At 36.0% G+C, this 14,602-nt stretch overlaps 2 protein-coding genes across 2 annotated transcripts; both read right to left on the bottom strand.

Moving 5' to 3' along the window:
- Window positions 1–858: 858 nt before the first annotated feature.
- Window positions 859–6,915, bottom strand: LOC143635221 (uncharacterized). The gene is made up of 4 exons (XM_077103100.1): window positions 6,583–6,915; window positions 6,010–6,474; window positions 4,361–4,669; window positions 859–1,203 (listed from the first exon to the last, which is right to left on the bottom strand). Exons 1-4 carry the CDS (start codon window positions 6,913–6,915, stop codon window positions 859–861), a joined length of 1,452 nt encoding a protein of 483 aa, XP_076959215.1.
- A 4,010-nt stretch (window positions 6,916–10,925) lies between these two features.
- LOC143635209 (uncharacterized) lies at window positions 10,926–12,320 on the bottom strand. Its single transcript, XM_077103094.1, has 4 exons — window positions 12,134–12,320; window positions 11,769–11,981; window positions 11,319–11,692; window positions 10,926–11,225 (listed from the first exon to the last, which is right to left on the bottom strand). The coding sequence occupies exons 1-4, from the start codon at window positions 12,318–12,320 to the stop codon at window positions 10,926–10,928; spliced, it is 1,074 nt and encodes a 357-aa protein (XP_076959209.1).
- Window positions 12,321–14,602: the final 2,282 nt, after the last annotated feature.

Genomic DNA, 14,602 nt, shown 5'->3' with positions numbered 1-14,602 from the left:
TCCTCCCTAAGCATCGAAATTCGGTTTCACCGTTTTTTTAATTATTATATATATATAAACATGCTAAAGAGGACTATCAAAGCTAGTTGGGCCGACCGACACATCCCAAATCAGATATGCAAACCATCCCTTTTTTTATTATTATATTATATTTTTCAAAAGTTCTGAGAGTTCGTTAGCACATTGGTAATAATATCATTTCCTGCTTAACGTAGAAGAAAAACCATTTTCAAGGGACATTTTTCTTTAAAACTTTTGTTTTATTTTTTTTTATTTAAAACATTTTTTTTTAAATTTTCTACAACTAAGTAAAATAAATTTCCAACCCCACACTTAGAACGAAATCGTCCTCGATGAGAACAAGGAAAAGAAATAAAATAAAATAAAAATAAAACTTAAAATTTTCAAGAATAAAACAGAAAACGGGTTACTCCCCTGGTTTATATGCAGAATCTTCATCAGCTGTGCATCAATCGAGCGACCGTATAGCATTTCATTCGCGACCACAACCACGGGAGAACCAGTTCCAAAACGCCATCAGAGCTACCATGCGCATAATAATACCTGCAATAACTCAAACTCGCTCGCATGTAGCGGCGTACAACACAGAAAAACAAAACGTAAGAAATAAACATATTTTTGTGTTTTCTATTTTTTGATTTTTTTTTTAATTTTATTGTAATAGATGAAAAGAAAAACATAATTCCCTCAAAATCAGCTGCTCGAATGGAGATTGAGTACGACGGCTCCAATTGGGAGGATCCTTAAAAACAAAAATAAAAACAGAAATCAAAAACTCGGGCTGCCTCCCGAGAGCGCTTGGTTTAACGGGTCCTCAGCCCGACCCCTCTCTCAAGTCTAACCTAAAGATGCTGTAAGGCGCAAAACCTCGCCTTCCCCCATGCTCGCTTTCTCACCAATGTAGCGCTTTAGACGGTGACCATTAACTTTGAAGCTCCCATTCTTTTCTTCAATTTCTACTGTTCCATACGGGAAAACTTCCTTGACTGTGTATGGTCTATACCATCGGGACTTAAGCTTTCCCGGGAATAATTTGAATCGGGAATTAAACAAGAGTACGGCGTCCCCACACTTAAACTGTTTATCACCTCTCAACTTCCTATCATGCAGCTCTTTGGTCCTCAACTTATAATTATACGAGTGTGCATAAGCATGATCGCGGAGCTCCTCTAACTCATGTATCTGTTGGAAACGGTTATCTCCAGCAGTCGAACGATCAAGGTTAACTGTTTGAAGCGCCCAAGAAGCACGATGCTCCAACTCAACAGGCAGATGGCAGGCTTTCCCATAAATCATTCAAAACGGTGTGGAACCGGTCGGAGTTTTGTACGCTGTACGGAAAGCCCACAAAGCATCATCTAATTTTTCGGACCAATCCTTTCGTTTTAGCCCAACCGTCTTCTCAAGAATGCGTTTAATGCCCCAGTTACTCACTTCCACCTGCCCACTGGTTTGTGGGTGGTAGGAAGTCGCAAGCCGATGGGTGACCCCATAGCATTGCAACGCCTTCTCCATCTGCGCGTTGCAGAAGTGAGTACCTCGATCGCTGATCAAGGCTTTTGGTACACCAAAACGAGAGAAGAGATTTTTAAGAAATCTCATTACAACTCGGGCATCATTAGTGGGCAAGGCTCTTGCCTCGACCCACTTGGAGACGTAATCAACTGCAACGAGTATGTACTTGTTCCCTCTAGATGACGGGAACGGGCCCATAAAATCAATACCCCAAATGTCAAAAATCTCGCAAACCTGAATTGCATTCTGGGGCATCTCATTTCGGGATGAGATGTTACCAACACGTTGACATCAGTCACAGCTTTTTACGAACGCATGAGCATCTTTGAAAATAGAAAGCCAATAGAATCCTGAATCGAAGACCTTTTTAGCAGTAAGAACAGCACCATAGTGACCTCCTGTCGGTCCCTCATGACAGTGGCTCAAAATCCGCCACCCCTCTTCGATATCCACACATGTAACATCCCGACCAAAGGCGGCGGAACATGCCGGGGTGCAACGATTGCTCATAAGCGCATGACACTATTTAAAGCGACAATATTTAACAAACTCATTTCATTTCACAACATCGAAAATGTCACATAACCAAATATTCGTAACTCAAATACAACAAAATATAACAAAATATAGCAAATCAGATATTGTTCATTTTTTGCTAATATCCTAACGGTATTTGTGACGTTTTCTTCACCGAACTCCATAATCAACCTAGATGCAAACCTGTAACATTTCATAAAATAAAGTTTATCAACACAAAGGTTGGTGAGCAATTCATAAGTTTGAACAATAGATATATAGTATGAAAAGCCACAAAACTAGTATACAAAACCATAAATAATAGCTATAAACTTGGATAAATAGTTATCGCTAACAAGTTAGCGACACCCAACTATAAGGGGTTGCCAAATAGTTTAGGATTTTATAGTTATCGTTAATTGCATTACGTTAACGACACCTTGCCATGAGGGGTTGCCAAATGGTCTAGGATTTATAGTTCCACCATCCAAAAGCGATAAACACATAGTCAAATAAGCATAGAACACCAAATCGAGCAATTATTCAAGTAAGGTATACAACAACGTTTGTGGTTTAAGACCCAAGTATAAAACATTTAGTTTAGATAAGTTGAAATGTCACCCCCAAAATAAAAGATAGAAAACGGGGTATGAAGTTACTCACGTTCAAGTAATAAACTTGAAAGATTGATTATTTGGAGATTTGCCGGAACGACGAGTTTAACGTATGAAGCCTAAATAAAAGAAAGTCTTGGATTTAGAAAGGTTGTCTTGAAGATCTTTAAATAAAATAATTGTTGCAAAAACTAATCAATTAAAGTTCAAGGTTTAAAATGTAACTATTTTAGAATTTATAATAATAACCCTTTTAAAAATGTAAGTTTGCTCAAAACCGGGTTAAAGTATCTAACCTTAATATTTACTTAACCAATGTTAAGTAATAAGGTGGGGAAAATGCTAAAATGCAAGTTCCATTAGGCTAAAGATACTAAAACGGGTTTTTAACGAGTGTTTGGGTTGTCGGTTCGGGTCTTGACAAATGGTCAAACCCAAAGTCAACTTTCCAAAATATTAATGGTTATGAGATAACTCATTAAAACATACTAACACTTAACCAAGTATGTAGATCTATTGTTTAGAACTAACAACGCATGTTAAGCGAGTGTTCGGTTTTGTCGGTCCAAACTATGTTATGAGATCAAGTTGGATCCAACTATTCCAAGTACTTAAGAAAATAATTAAAATCAGTTTGTAAACTATTTTTTTAATGAAATATACAAGTCTTGATAGCTAAAAACACACTTGTGTGTCTTAAGCGAGTAAAAGTCGGTATAGTTCGGTTTGGTTCGGTCTCCATCTCACAAATAGTTCATAGATGGTTTCTACATGCCCAAATATCATAGAACTTGTATATTGGTTTATAAATGAAGAAAACTTAAATTTTACAACATAAAAATTTAACTACAAGTCTTTTAAGAAAAAAGTTTCGGTTTAGTTCGGTTTCCATCTCCCAACGAGTTCATAGATGGATTCCATATGCTTAATATCAAAGAACTTGTAAAAATGATTTTTGAAACTCAAATCTAGCAATAAACATGTTTAAACAACTATTTTAACAAAACTAGTAAACAAAAGTTCGGTTTCCGGTTTGGACTAGTTTCGGTTAAACCGAGGTTAGTCTTATACAAACCCACACCATGGAACTTGTAAATAAGATGAACAAACTAAAGGGTTAGAAGTTAGTCATAAGTGATATGTATAATAAGTTATGTGTGTGTAAATATATATCAAGAACACGAAGTCCTCCATGAAGCCTTGCCTTATGACATTCGAAACTTAACCAACCAGAGTCGGTGAAGTAACAAATAAAGGAAACAAGGGGTGTGTATTATATATATGTTGTACCACCATATTCAAGAGTTAGTAATGTTATATGAACACGTTAGAATGAAAGACTATAGTTAGCTTGACTTGAGAAGTCAAAACTTCAAGAATACATGAGAAATAACAACCTTGAATCTATGGAATTTTGAGAGAGTTTTTGGAGATGTAGCAAGAGTAAAATGAAGAAGATGGGTGTGTATATATAGGGAAGGAGTGAAGGGTTGGGTATAAAGATTCTTTTATGGTTTGCATAAAAATGGGTATGTTTAAGCATAATATAAAAAAACAATATTTTATATATTTTATATATTTTAAATTACAAGATCCAATATTTTATATATTTGAAATGTTCGGGTTACAAAAGGGTCGGGTTTACATAACAAAAGTGACCCGAAATTGACGAATGTCACAACACATCTCCTTACAAGCTGATCGGCACCTATACGAAAAAGAAATGGGTCATCCCAGATGTAGAACTTTACATCAGCAAAGAATTTCTTCTTTTGCTGGTGAGACATTCTCTTAGGGAGGGAACCATCGACGAGGAAATTCGCGATATCGGCAAACCATGGGTAGCCATCATCCTGGGCTCTAACAAACATGAGATTCTCTATTGGGAAATGGTCATTGATGATGACCCCAACATCTCCAATCTCGGCTCTCTCAAGACGTGACAAGTGATCGGCCGCTACATTCTCGGCTCCCTTTTTATCACGGATTTCCATATCAAACTCCTGAAGCAGCAAGATCCATCGGATGCGACGTGGTTTTGCATCCTGCTTGCTGAAAAGATAACGAATGGCAGCATGATCCGTGTAGACGACTGTTTTGGACAGAACAAGATAGGACCTAAACTTATCGAATGCAAACACTACAGCTAACAACTCTTTCTCTATGGTAGTGTAATTCTCCTGAGCACTGTTTAGTGTCCGGCTAGCATAGTAGATCGGGTGGAAGTGCTTCTCCTTCCGCTGTCCAAGCACTGCTCCAACGGCATAGTCGCTCGCGTCGCACATCGATTCGAATGGCAAAGACCAGTCGGGAGTAATCATGATCGGGGAGTTAACGAGTTTGTATTTTATAAGATCAAACGCCTCGATACACTGTTCAGAGAAGACGAATGGAGTGTCTTTCTCAAGTAGCTTGGTCATCGGTCCCGCAATTTTTGAGAAATCTTTAATGAACCGGCGATAGAAACCTGCATGACCCAAGAAGCTACGGATGGATCTCACAGAAGTGGGCGGGGGAAGATTAGAAATGGTTTTAATTTTAGCTCGATCGACCTCGAACCCCACACTCGAGATCCTATGTCCTAGAACAATGCCCTCGCGCACCATAAAGTGACACTTTTCCCAATTGAGAACCAGGTTGGTATCGACGTAACGAGCCATCATCCTATCAAGGTTGGAGAGACAATGATCGAAAGAATTCCCGAAGACAAAAAATCGTCTATGAAGACCTCCATGGAATTCTCGATCATTTCGTGAAAGATCGCCACCATACATCGCTGGAAAGTGGCTGGAGCGTTACAGAGTCCAAAAGGCATACATTTATAGGCAAACGTACAGTAGGGGCAGGTGAATGTGGTTTTCTCCTGATCATCGGGAGAGATCGGGATTTGGAAATACCCGGAGAAACCATCCAGAAAACAGTAGTACTGCTGACCTGCCAAACGCTCTAGCATCTGATCAATGAAAGGCAGAGGAAAATGATCTTTCCTAGTGGCATCGTTTAGTCTGCGGTAGTCGATGCAGACTCTCCAACCGGTCACGATCCTAGTGGGAATAAGCTCGTTCCTTTCATTGGTGACGACAGTCATGCCACCCTTCTTGGGAACTACTTGGACCAGACTCACCCAGGCGCTATCAGAGATGGGAAAAATGATTCCCGCATCAAGGAGTTTAATGATTTCTTTCTTAACGACCTCTAGCATTTTCGGATTAAGCCTCCGTTGAGGCTGAACGACGGATTTGAAATTATCCTCCATGAGGATTTTATGAGGGCAGAATGAGGGATTAATCCCTTTTATGTCGATAATCTTCCATGCTATCGCCTCCTTATGCACTTTCAGCACCTTCAACAACTTCAATTTCTCGACCTCCGTCAAGGCAGACGCGATGATGACGGGTAACTTCCTCTCCTCATCCAGGTATGCATACTCCAAATGATCAGGTAGATCCTTAAGTTCTAAGGAATGAGGAGGGCTCTCAACAGAGGGTCGGTCCCTTGGAACGTCTCGCACGATCTCAACAGCAGACTCATAATCTAGGGGCGGTGACACGGTGTCATCCATCAATGGTTGAGTGGTCATGGCAACCATCTCGACCTCTGAAATCTCCCTATTGAGAATCTGTGGGTCCAAGATAGGTCCTCCACAGATGTCAGTGAAAAACTCTCGCACATGCGATACGATGGTGTCAACGAAATACAGGGAGTCGTCCGCCGACTTGGGGTGCTTAAGGGACTGTCTTACGTCAAAGGTGACATTATAATCCCCAACTTTCAGAATCAATTTTCCCTCACGGATGTCGATCAACGCCTGTGCGGTGGCAAGGAATGGTCGGCCTAAAATGAGCAGGACACTATCATCCTCATTCATATCCAGAATGACAAAGTCCACCGGGAAGATGAACTTGTCGATACGAACAAGCATGTTCTCGACCACCCATCGCGGGTATTTCACGGAACGATCAGCAAGTTGGATACTCCTTTGGGTTGGCCTCGATTCACCAAGACCTAACTTACTGAAAACAGAATACGGCATAAGATTGATGCTGGCCCCAAGGTCGGCCAAAGCATGTTGAACCGTATCGTCGCCTAAGATGCATGGAATTGTGAAACTTCCAGGATCGGCCATCTTTTCAGGCAACTTGCTCTGCAAAACTGCAGAGCACCCAGCACTCAACGGAATAGAAGAAACCTCAGCTAGCTTCTCCTTATTGGAAAGAATGTCCTTGAAGAATTTGGCATATTTGGGCATCTGAGTGAGTGCCTCAAGGAAAGGAATGTTCAGGTGAAGCTGTTTGATAAGTTTAAGGAACTTGGAGTTTTGCTCCTCGTCTCTGTCCGATCGGAGTCTCCCAGGATAAGGCAGTTTGGGTTTGTAGACTCTCAGAGGTGGGTTTGATGATGATGAAGGTTTATCGGCCGGCTTCTTACTCGCTGGAATAGTCTGCTGGTGTGCCTCGGCCAGAGGAGGCTCCATCTGGATCTCCTCGTCCACCTGCTTTTCTTCATCAACCGCGGGTGTGACAACTCTCGAAGGTCCAGCCTCTTTTTCTCTTCTAGCACCGCTTCTAGTAGTCACCGCTTTAGCGAACCCTCTCGAATTTTTCTCAGTATTACTGGGTAGTGAACCTGGTGCTCTTCGGATAACTGGCTGGCAAAGATTAGGAAAGTCTGGATATCGAACTCGAAGCCACGTGAGAACGGCTCAGATTATAAACCTTAATTCAAGTCCTACCTTAAAATATTTAATTGATTTTATATATTTTTTTTATATTTTATTTTAATTAATTTAAACTAACTTAACTTAAGTTAACGAAACTGACAAGAAAACTTAACGAGACTTAACGACACTAACGGAGCTCTCAAATATGATGAAGGTGAACCACCTAGGTAAGGTATCTTAACGACTATCAACGACGCTCGGGTGACAACGAACACATAAAGCCGGGTTCTAAAGGTTATCTAACTAGACAATTATAAGGGAAAATGGGTCCCCACGGTCAGTTTTACTAAAGACCCCTAAAAACGTCTAGAAAGAAAGATAAAGTACGGTTGATTTTCTAAGTACCCAATTGATTTATTACTTGGTCCGTATCAAAATCACAAATTCCTCTAAAGCTCATAAGCCTAACAAACCTAGGGAATAAGGGGTAATTCAATATTAAAGATTAAATAATTCAGCTTACAAATTAACCTAATCAACAGCTAGAAAACCGCACGTGGTCTCGCAACGGCAAACTAAATTGAATAGACCAAAGAGACAAACCAACTCCTAATGTCTTGGTCCAACTAAAAGGAGATGAACCATTGAGATAAACAACTCTAACCAATCAAACCCTATGGTGACGTCTACCACAAGTAACCAAAAACACCAAGTAATTAGTCTAACATGCAATCCTAAACCAATCACGAAACTAATTCATGTAAAGATAAAATCACACGTGGTTTAATTAATATAATAATGAACAACTCAATAGCAATCATAGAATAAAATCATAATAATATGAACTTGATACTAGAAAATCAATTATATGTTCGTTACTCAACCCAAAACAATCGTCAACACACCGTCAATAAACCAAACCTAGGTAGTTCTAATAAGTTTAGCTACTTATGTTAATAATAATCTTGAAAACCTTATGTTAATAATAATCTTGAAAACCATACCAAATATGACAGCCAACATGCTCAAAACAAAAAAAGTGAAACAAAAGATTAAAATACCAAATATTAAGTATCCCTTCGAACAGTTACTCACAAAAAATTAATGAATTTTATTCTTGATTCTGATGTGCAAACCTCTTTTTGTGACCTTTGACCAAGAACTCAAGGTTCTCTCTTGTCTCCTAATTGCCGACCACCAAGAATAAAAATATATATGTTATAACTTCTTTGTGATGATGTTCCTGCCGTCCCAAAAAGCAAACTTATGTCTCTGCTCAAAGATTCTGCCGCCAATGTGCACTAATAATAATAAATAATAATGTCTCTCGTTCTTTTTTTCTTTCCTCTGCTTAGCCGACCCCTTTTATAAATTTGGAACTAGGTTTATTTTCTTGTGGGCTGGCTTGCTCATAGCTCCAATTAATATTGTTATATGTGGGCCCACTCTCCAAGCAATAATTTCCATGGCCTATATCATCTCACGTTTTATTAAAATAAAATCATATATGAACATTGAATTTGAGACTGCATGCATTATTGTTATAACATATATTAACTTTTAAGATTAATAATGTGACAATTTTCAACTGTTAGTTTAATTTATATAAACTTTTAGCTAAAATAATAACTATGTTTAAAATATACTATTTTAGCTCGTTATCTTTTTAAACCTTTCAAATCTAAAGATGAACCACTTTGGAGTAATATTATATAAAAATTCAGCTTAAAAACAATTAAAAGTGTAGGAAATATTAATATAAGAATATGTATAATTTGGACCACATCATTAATAAACATACTCGTAAAAATGTTGAACAATAATAATAATAATTAATAATATTATTCATAATAACTGGTTTTTAAGACCCACACCTTACAACGAGATTATTTAACCAAATAAACATACTTGTAAAAACATTGAATCACACATGTATGTTGTGCAATGTTAACTTCTCAAAATTTAAATATAATAGTAGTTCTAATATAATAATTGTTATATTATAATATGCAAACTAATAATAATAATAATATATATTTATTATTATAATATTGATAATATACAATAACTATGATACAAAAAAATTATTATAATATAATATTGATATAATAAAAATAATAGAGATTATTATTATTATTATTATTATTATTATTATTATTATTATTGGTTTATTTCAATCCTTGAAGGAATGATAAAAAAAACACCCTCTCTTAAAGGAATGAAAATCCTATAAATGGAAGGAGTTTCATTCCTTAAGGAATAACTCATTTCAAAATTTCATTAACACATGGCAACCAAACATGTTATAATTCATTCCCTTGAAATGATTCTTTCCATTCCACCTTTTATTCCATCATACCAAACACTAGAGGGAATGGAATGGCTTAGGTAATGGGTCATTCCATTCCTTTGATCAACCAAACACAATGACGGATCTAGACTCGAAACCGAGCCGTAGCACTAAAAAAATTTCCTCATATTTAATACAATGTTAACGAAACAAATATAAAGAACACGACAACAAATAAATTTAAACTAACCGGGTTAACGAACCAACAATGACGGATCTAGGTTGGGCTGTAAATAACTCCTCTTCGGTTTTTGATAGCTTGAAACCGAGCCACTACATCTTCTTAATTTACTTTATCAAATGTTTCTCTTTCGACCGCACAAACTAAAGCATTGATCAAATACTCATCACCCATTAGATTGCGCAAATCCGTCTTGATAAGCTTCATTTTAGAGAAACATCTTTCAACGGTTGCAGTTGCAACCGGTAAAACCAATGCTAGCTTCAATATCCGATAAACCAAACGAAAAGTTGTGTGTTTTCCGGTTTCCACCATTACACGAGCAAGATCACTCATTCCACCAAGTTTTGCAAATTTATCATCTTCCTTTAAAGTGTAATAAAAGGTCGTAAGATCACCCGGAATACACCCTCTTTCTTCGTTCGTAAAATCACTCGGATACATCTCTGAAAAAGCCACTATCTTAGATATGTCAAACTTGGAAAACCAATCACAAGGATTTAAACCCGACATATTTTCTAACAAAGTAGTTGAGACCTCACTAAATCTATTTCCAAGTTCTTGAATTTGCATATCCAAGACCGTGTTAAAAACTTCAACCTCAAAATGATGTCGATTAGTAATGACGTACTTCTGGTTTCTTTGATTACCATAACTTTCCTCCATATCTAACATCTTAATCTTGTTTTTTTCACAAAAAGATGTAACTTTTGCCAACATCTTGTCAAATCCGATTTGTCTTAAATTATTTAATGCTTGATTTTACCCGCTTATCAACTTAGACGTTTCCAACAAATCTTGACTCTTTTTTTAAAATGTTTTGATAAAGCATTTGTGAGGCGTAAAATTTCGTCCAACAAGTGTATATAAAACACAAATTCAAGAGTCTTACAATATGATAGAATACCTTTCGCATTGTATTTTTGTTGCACACTATATCCATCTAATTTTAATAAATTGAAGCACCTCAACAACTTCCGGGAATAATTTTAACAAACTTGTGGTTGTTCTATGATGAGAACCCCATCGGGTGTCTCTGGCTCGTGCAAGGGAAACCTCTTGATTTAATCATTTACCTGTTTTAATCTCACCAAGAAGAATTTCATTTTTCACCATCTCACTTTTTAACTCCAACATCATATATTTTCTTTTGCAAGAAGCACCAACCGTATTAAAAACCAGGCCAAGAGATTCATAAAATTCTTTAACACCGGTATGTTTTTTTGCAACAGCCACAATCACTAACTGAAGTTGATGAGCAAAGCAATGTATGTAATGTGCTGATGGATTATCTCTTAAAATCAAAGCTTTTAATCCATTAAACTTTCCTCTCGTGTTGCTTGCACCATCATAACCTTGACCCATGACCTGTGTGAACAATTATAAACTATAAGTATAAGATACGTATATAATATATTTTATTAAAGTTTATGTAACAAAAGTATGAAACGTATTACTTACTTGATCAATGCTCAACTGGTTATTTGATAATAAATAAACGATGGCTTCTTTAAGAGTTGCAGAAGATGTATTATTTACGTGAGCAACTCCAATTAAACTTTCTTTAACAACTCCGCGTTTATCAACATATCTCATAACTATGGTCATTTGTTCTTTTTGAGACACGTCACTAGACTCATCGACTAACAACCCAAACACATCATCTTTAAATTCTTCACAAAGCTTTTTGGTTACTTCTTTCACAAAGCAATCGATAATCTCTTTCTGTATTGATGGAGCTGTTAACGTATTATTCTTTTTTGCAATCCCTAAACAATACTTACCAATATCCGGGTTGTTCTCACAAATCAACTTTAAAACCGCAAGAAAGAACCCTTTAGAAAAAAAAGTCTTCAGATTCATTATGACCACGAAATGATAAACTATTTTCTAACAAGAATCTCGAATTACGAACAGAACCCAATAATCGATACCAATTTGCAATCTTTTCTTCATTACTATGCTTAGTGACATTCGCCTCATAGGATCGATTTTGGTTTAAAAGATTGTCACATATTTGCACCGAATTATTATGAATACTATTAACTTCCCCAACGTGTTCCTTTAAGGCACCCGGTTTACTCCAATTATAAAAGCCTCCACTAACAAAAACCTCTCTTCCACCTTGATTACCAACACTTCCATTAAATAAGTAACAACATAAGCAATACGCGTTTTTTGTTTAGTGCTATACTCCAACCAATCATATTTATCAAACCATTTGACATTAAAATGTCTCCGGCCACTAGAAAAATTTGACCATTTAAAGTTATGACCTCGTGGTTGAAAAACTTTTTTAACAAGATATGCTCTTCTTACGTCATCTATTTGATTAGGATGATAACTAGTAATAGGTAATCTATCGGCGGGATCCGAAGGAAGATCATCCAAATTGATTTTTGAACGTATTGAAGGACTTGAACTTGGACCGATATCTTCATTTTCTTGCAAATCATCAACCATATTTGAGCATGAAGTTGGAATATTTAAACTTGGTGAAGATGAACCAATGTCATCGTTTTCTTTTCTTTGACTTTTAAAAAGGTTGCTAATAAGAGCTTGTTTACTCATCTTCAAAGATTCAAAGTTCCTAAACAAAATTGAAACAAAAACCTAATATCAGTAATCAATAACCAATATCAATAATCAATTACCAATAACCAATAATCAATAACCTAACAAAAACCTAAACAAAAACCTATTCAATTCCAATTTAACCCTAAATCCTAAATTAAACAAGACATCTACCTGTGGGCTGTGGGCAGTGGGCGGTAAGTCGGTAATTCAGTGGGCAGGTGGAGGTTCGTTGGACGTCGGCAGTGCCGCGGTGGTGACGTGGTGTGGAGCCGGCGGCTGCTATAGTGTGGAGGATTGGTGGCCCTGCACTGCTACAGGGGAGGGTGGACAATGGACAGTATTATGTATGTGCGTATGATTTATTTTTTTTTTGTGAAAGGTGGGTTAATGGGTTGGTTGGGTTGGGTTAATGGGTTTTTTTGTTTGGGTTTTATCTTTTGATTGGGTTTAAAACATATATTAGTTGGGCTTAAAAATTAGCACGTAACGAAACACGAAAATCGACCAATTTTTTTTTTTGCACTACCCGTAAAAATTTGAGCCGTAACGGAGGCTACGGTTGGGCTTAAGGTATGTCTGCCCCTGACCAAACACACCTTTCTTCATTCCCTCACAATGAGTCATTCCATTCCACCATTCATTCCTCCATACCAAACGCTACATAAATACAAACGGTTTAAGAAAACATGTCAATATAAAGATAACCCGTTTTGACGGTGTAAACATCACAACTTAAAATCATAATTTTAATGTGGTAAAGTATAATGGAGGTAAAGATCATGTAGCCTCGGATTCCTAATAAAATCACATGTCCCGTCGTTGTACGTGTACAGCAACCAGTACGGAGGAGTTGATAGCAACCTAGCCAATAATCAACGGTTAAAATGAAGAGGTTTTTGATTTTATATTTTTGTGGTTAGTTAAATAATTAATCATACGTATCTAAAAAATGTCACTTTCTTTAAATTACATATTAGCTTTATATTGAATTTGGGGCGGCTGCTCTGCTTATGTGCAGTACCGTCTAAAATCCCTTAAAACTTTAGGGTCTCGTACGAGTATAAAAACAGTGTGTAAAATGGTTCTTAATTATATGATAAATAATATGACAACTTTACTGATTGGGTTATTAGTAATAATAATAATAATAATAATAATAATAATAATAATAATCGTATTCTTTTTTTTTTGAACGGCAAATTAGGATCACTCACGGACCACTGGAGATCATCGTGTCACCAGCAGAACCACGCGATCATATCCATCTCCACTAGGCAATAATGCCTAACCACCAATTCAGGAGGAAACCCAATAAATCTTGGGAAAACCCCCTTGTGGGATTCGAACCCGGGACCTTATTGTCCCTAGTATAATAATTATGGACACTTTTATTGTTTTGGTTAATTCTCAAAAAATATTTACTTCCAAAACTAAGATCTTAATTAAACTTAATATATGCAATAAATCAATAATTATTAACCTTCCTTTTACACTCTATTTATATTATATGTAAACATTTTTATAAAAATAAATATTAACATGTTATTTTACTATATATTCCAAAATACTTGGTGAAATCCAAAAATCAACAATAAACCATATTTGTCAAAGATTAAAAAGAATATAATTTCAAATGTTATCATTAACATATTGTACTATGTATATCGTCTAAAGGTTGTAAAGAAAAACAAAACTCGAATATGATTTCATTTGACAAAGTAATTAAATAATCATTAAATTTTATATATATGCTTAAAATTCGATCATTTTTTAAATCAATTCATTTATCTATTATAATTATTATTATTGTAATCTTTCATATAAATTTATAAATTATAAATATATGCTTTAAATCTATCTATTTATTTTTTCGGTTAATTTAGTAAACTATATATATATGTTAAAATGTAATGATAATATATATCAATCACTTTATGACATAAAAAAGTTTATCATATTGAATGTTATAGTTCTTTTTATCAAGGATTGTTTCAAGTTTTTTATGGAACTTAAATTTGATTTTTATGTGTCAAAAAGTTGGTAAATAGATTATTTGGTACAAGTAGACTACATTTAGGTTAGAATTTGCTACGGGTCAAAAATGATAAATTTGAGCATTTTTAAAAGTTTGGGAATGCAAATAAACTTATCGTCAAATTTGTTACAGG

This window comes from Bidens hawaiensis, unplaced genomic scaffold (assembly GCF_021521415.1).
Source record: "Bidens hawaiensis isolate Kalapana, Puna unplaced genomic scaffold, B.hawaiensis_p1.1 tig00000536_1, whole genome shotgun sequence".
Classification (NCBI taxonomy): Eukaryota; Viridiplantae; Streptophyta; class Magnoliopsida; order Asterales; family Asteraceae; genus Bidens; species Bidens hawaiensis.
Note: the sequence above shows the minus strand (reverse complement) of the source record. Positions and strands in the feature narration are given on the sequence as shown.

Bases quoted from the DNA above. Each gene is read 5' to 3' on its own strand.
- LOC143635221 (XM_077103100.1), bottom strand. From the start codon at position 6,915: ATGCCCAAATATGCCAAATTCTTCAAGGACATTCTTTCCAATAAGGAG. The intron at 6,475-6,582 runs GTTCGTATCGAC...GCCACCGCACAG, and splicing joins GGGTGGTCGAGAACATGCTT to GCGTTGATCGACATCCGTGA. The intron at 4,670-6,009 runs GTGCTGAAAGTG...TTGCTGCTTCAG, and splicing joins AGAAATTGAAGTTGTTGAAG to GAGTTTGATATGGAAATCCG.
- LOC143635209 (XM_077103094.1), bottom strand. From the start codon at position 12,320: ATGGTTGATGATTTGCAAGAAAATGAAGATATCGGTCCAAGTTCAAGT. The intron at 11,982-12,133 runs GTCATAACTTTA...TTGGTAATCAAG, and splicing joins AAAAGTTTTTCAACCACGAG to GTGGAAGAGAGGTTTTTGTT. The intron at 11,226-11,318 runs GTAAGTAATACG...TTGTTCACACAG, and splicing joins ACCAGTTGAGCATTGATCAA to GTCATGGGTCAAGGTTATGA.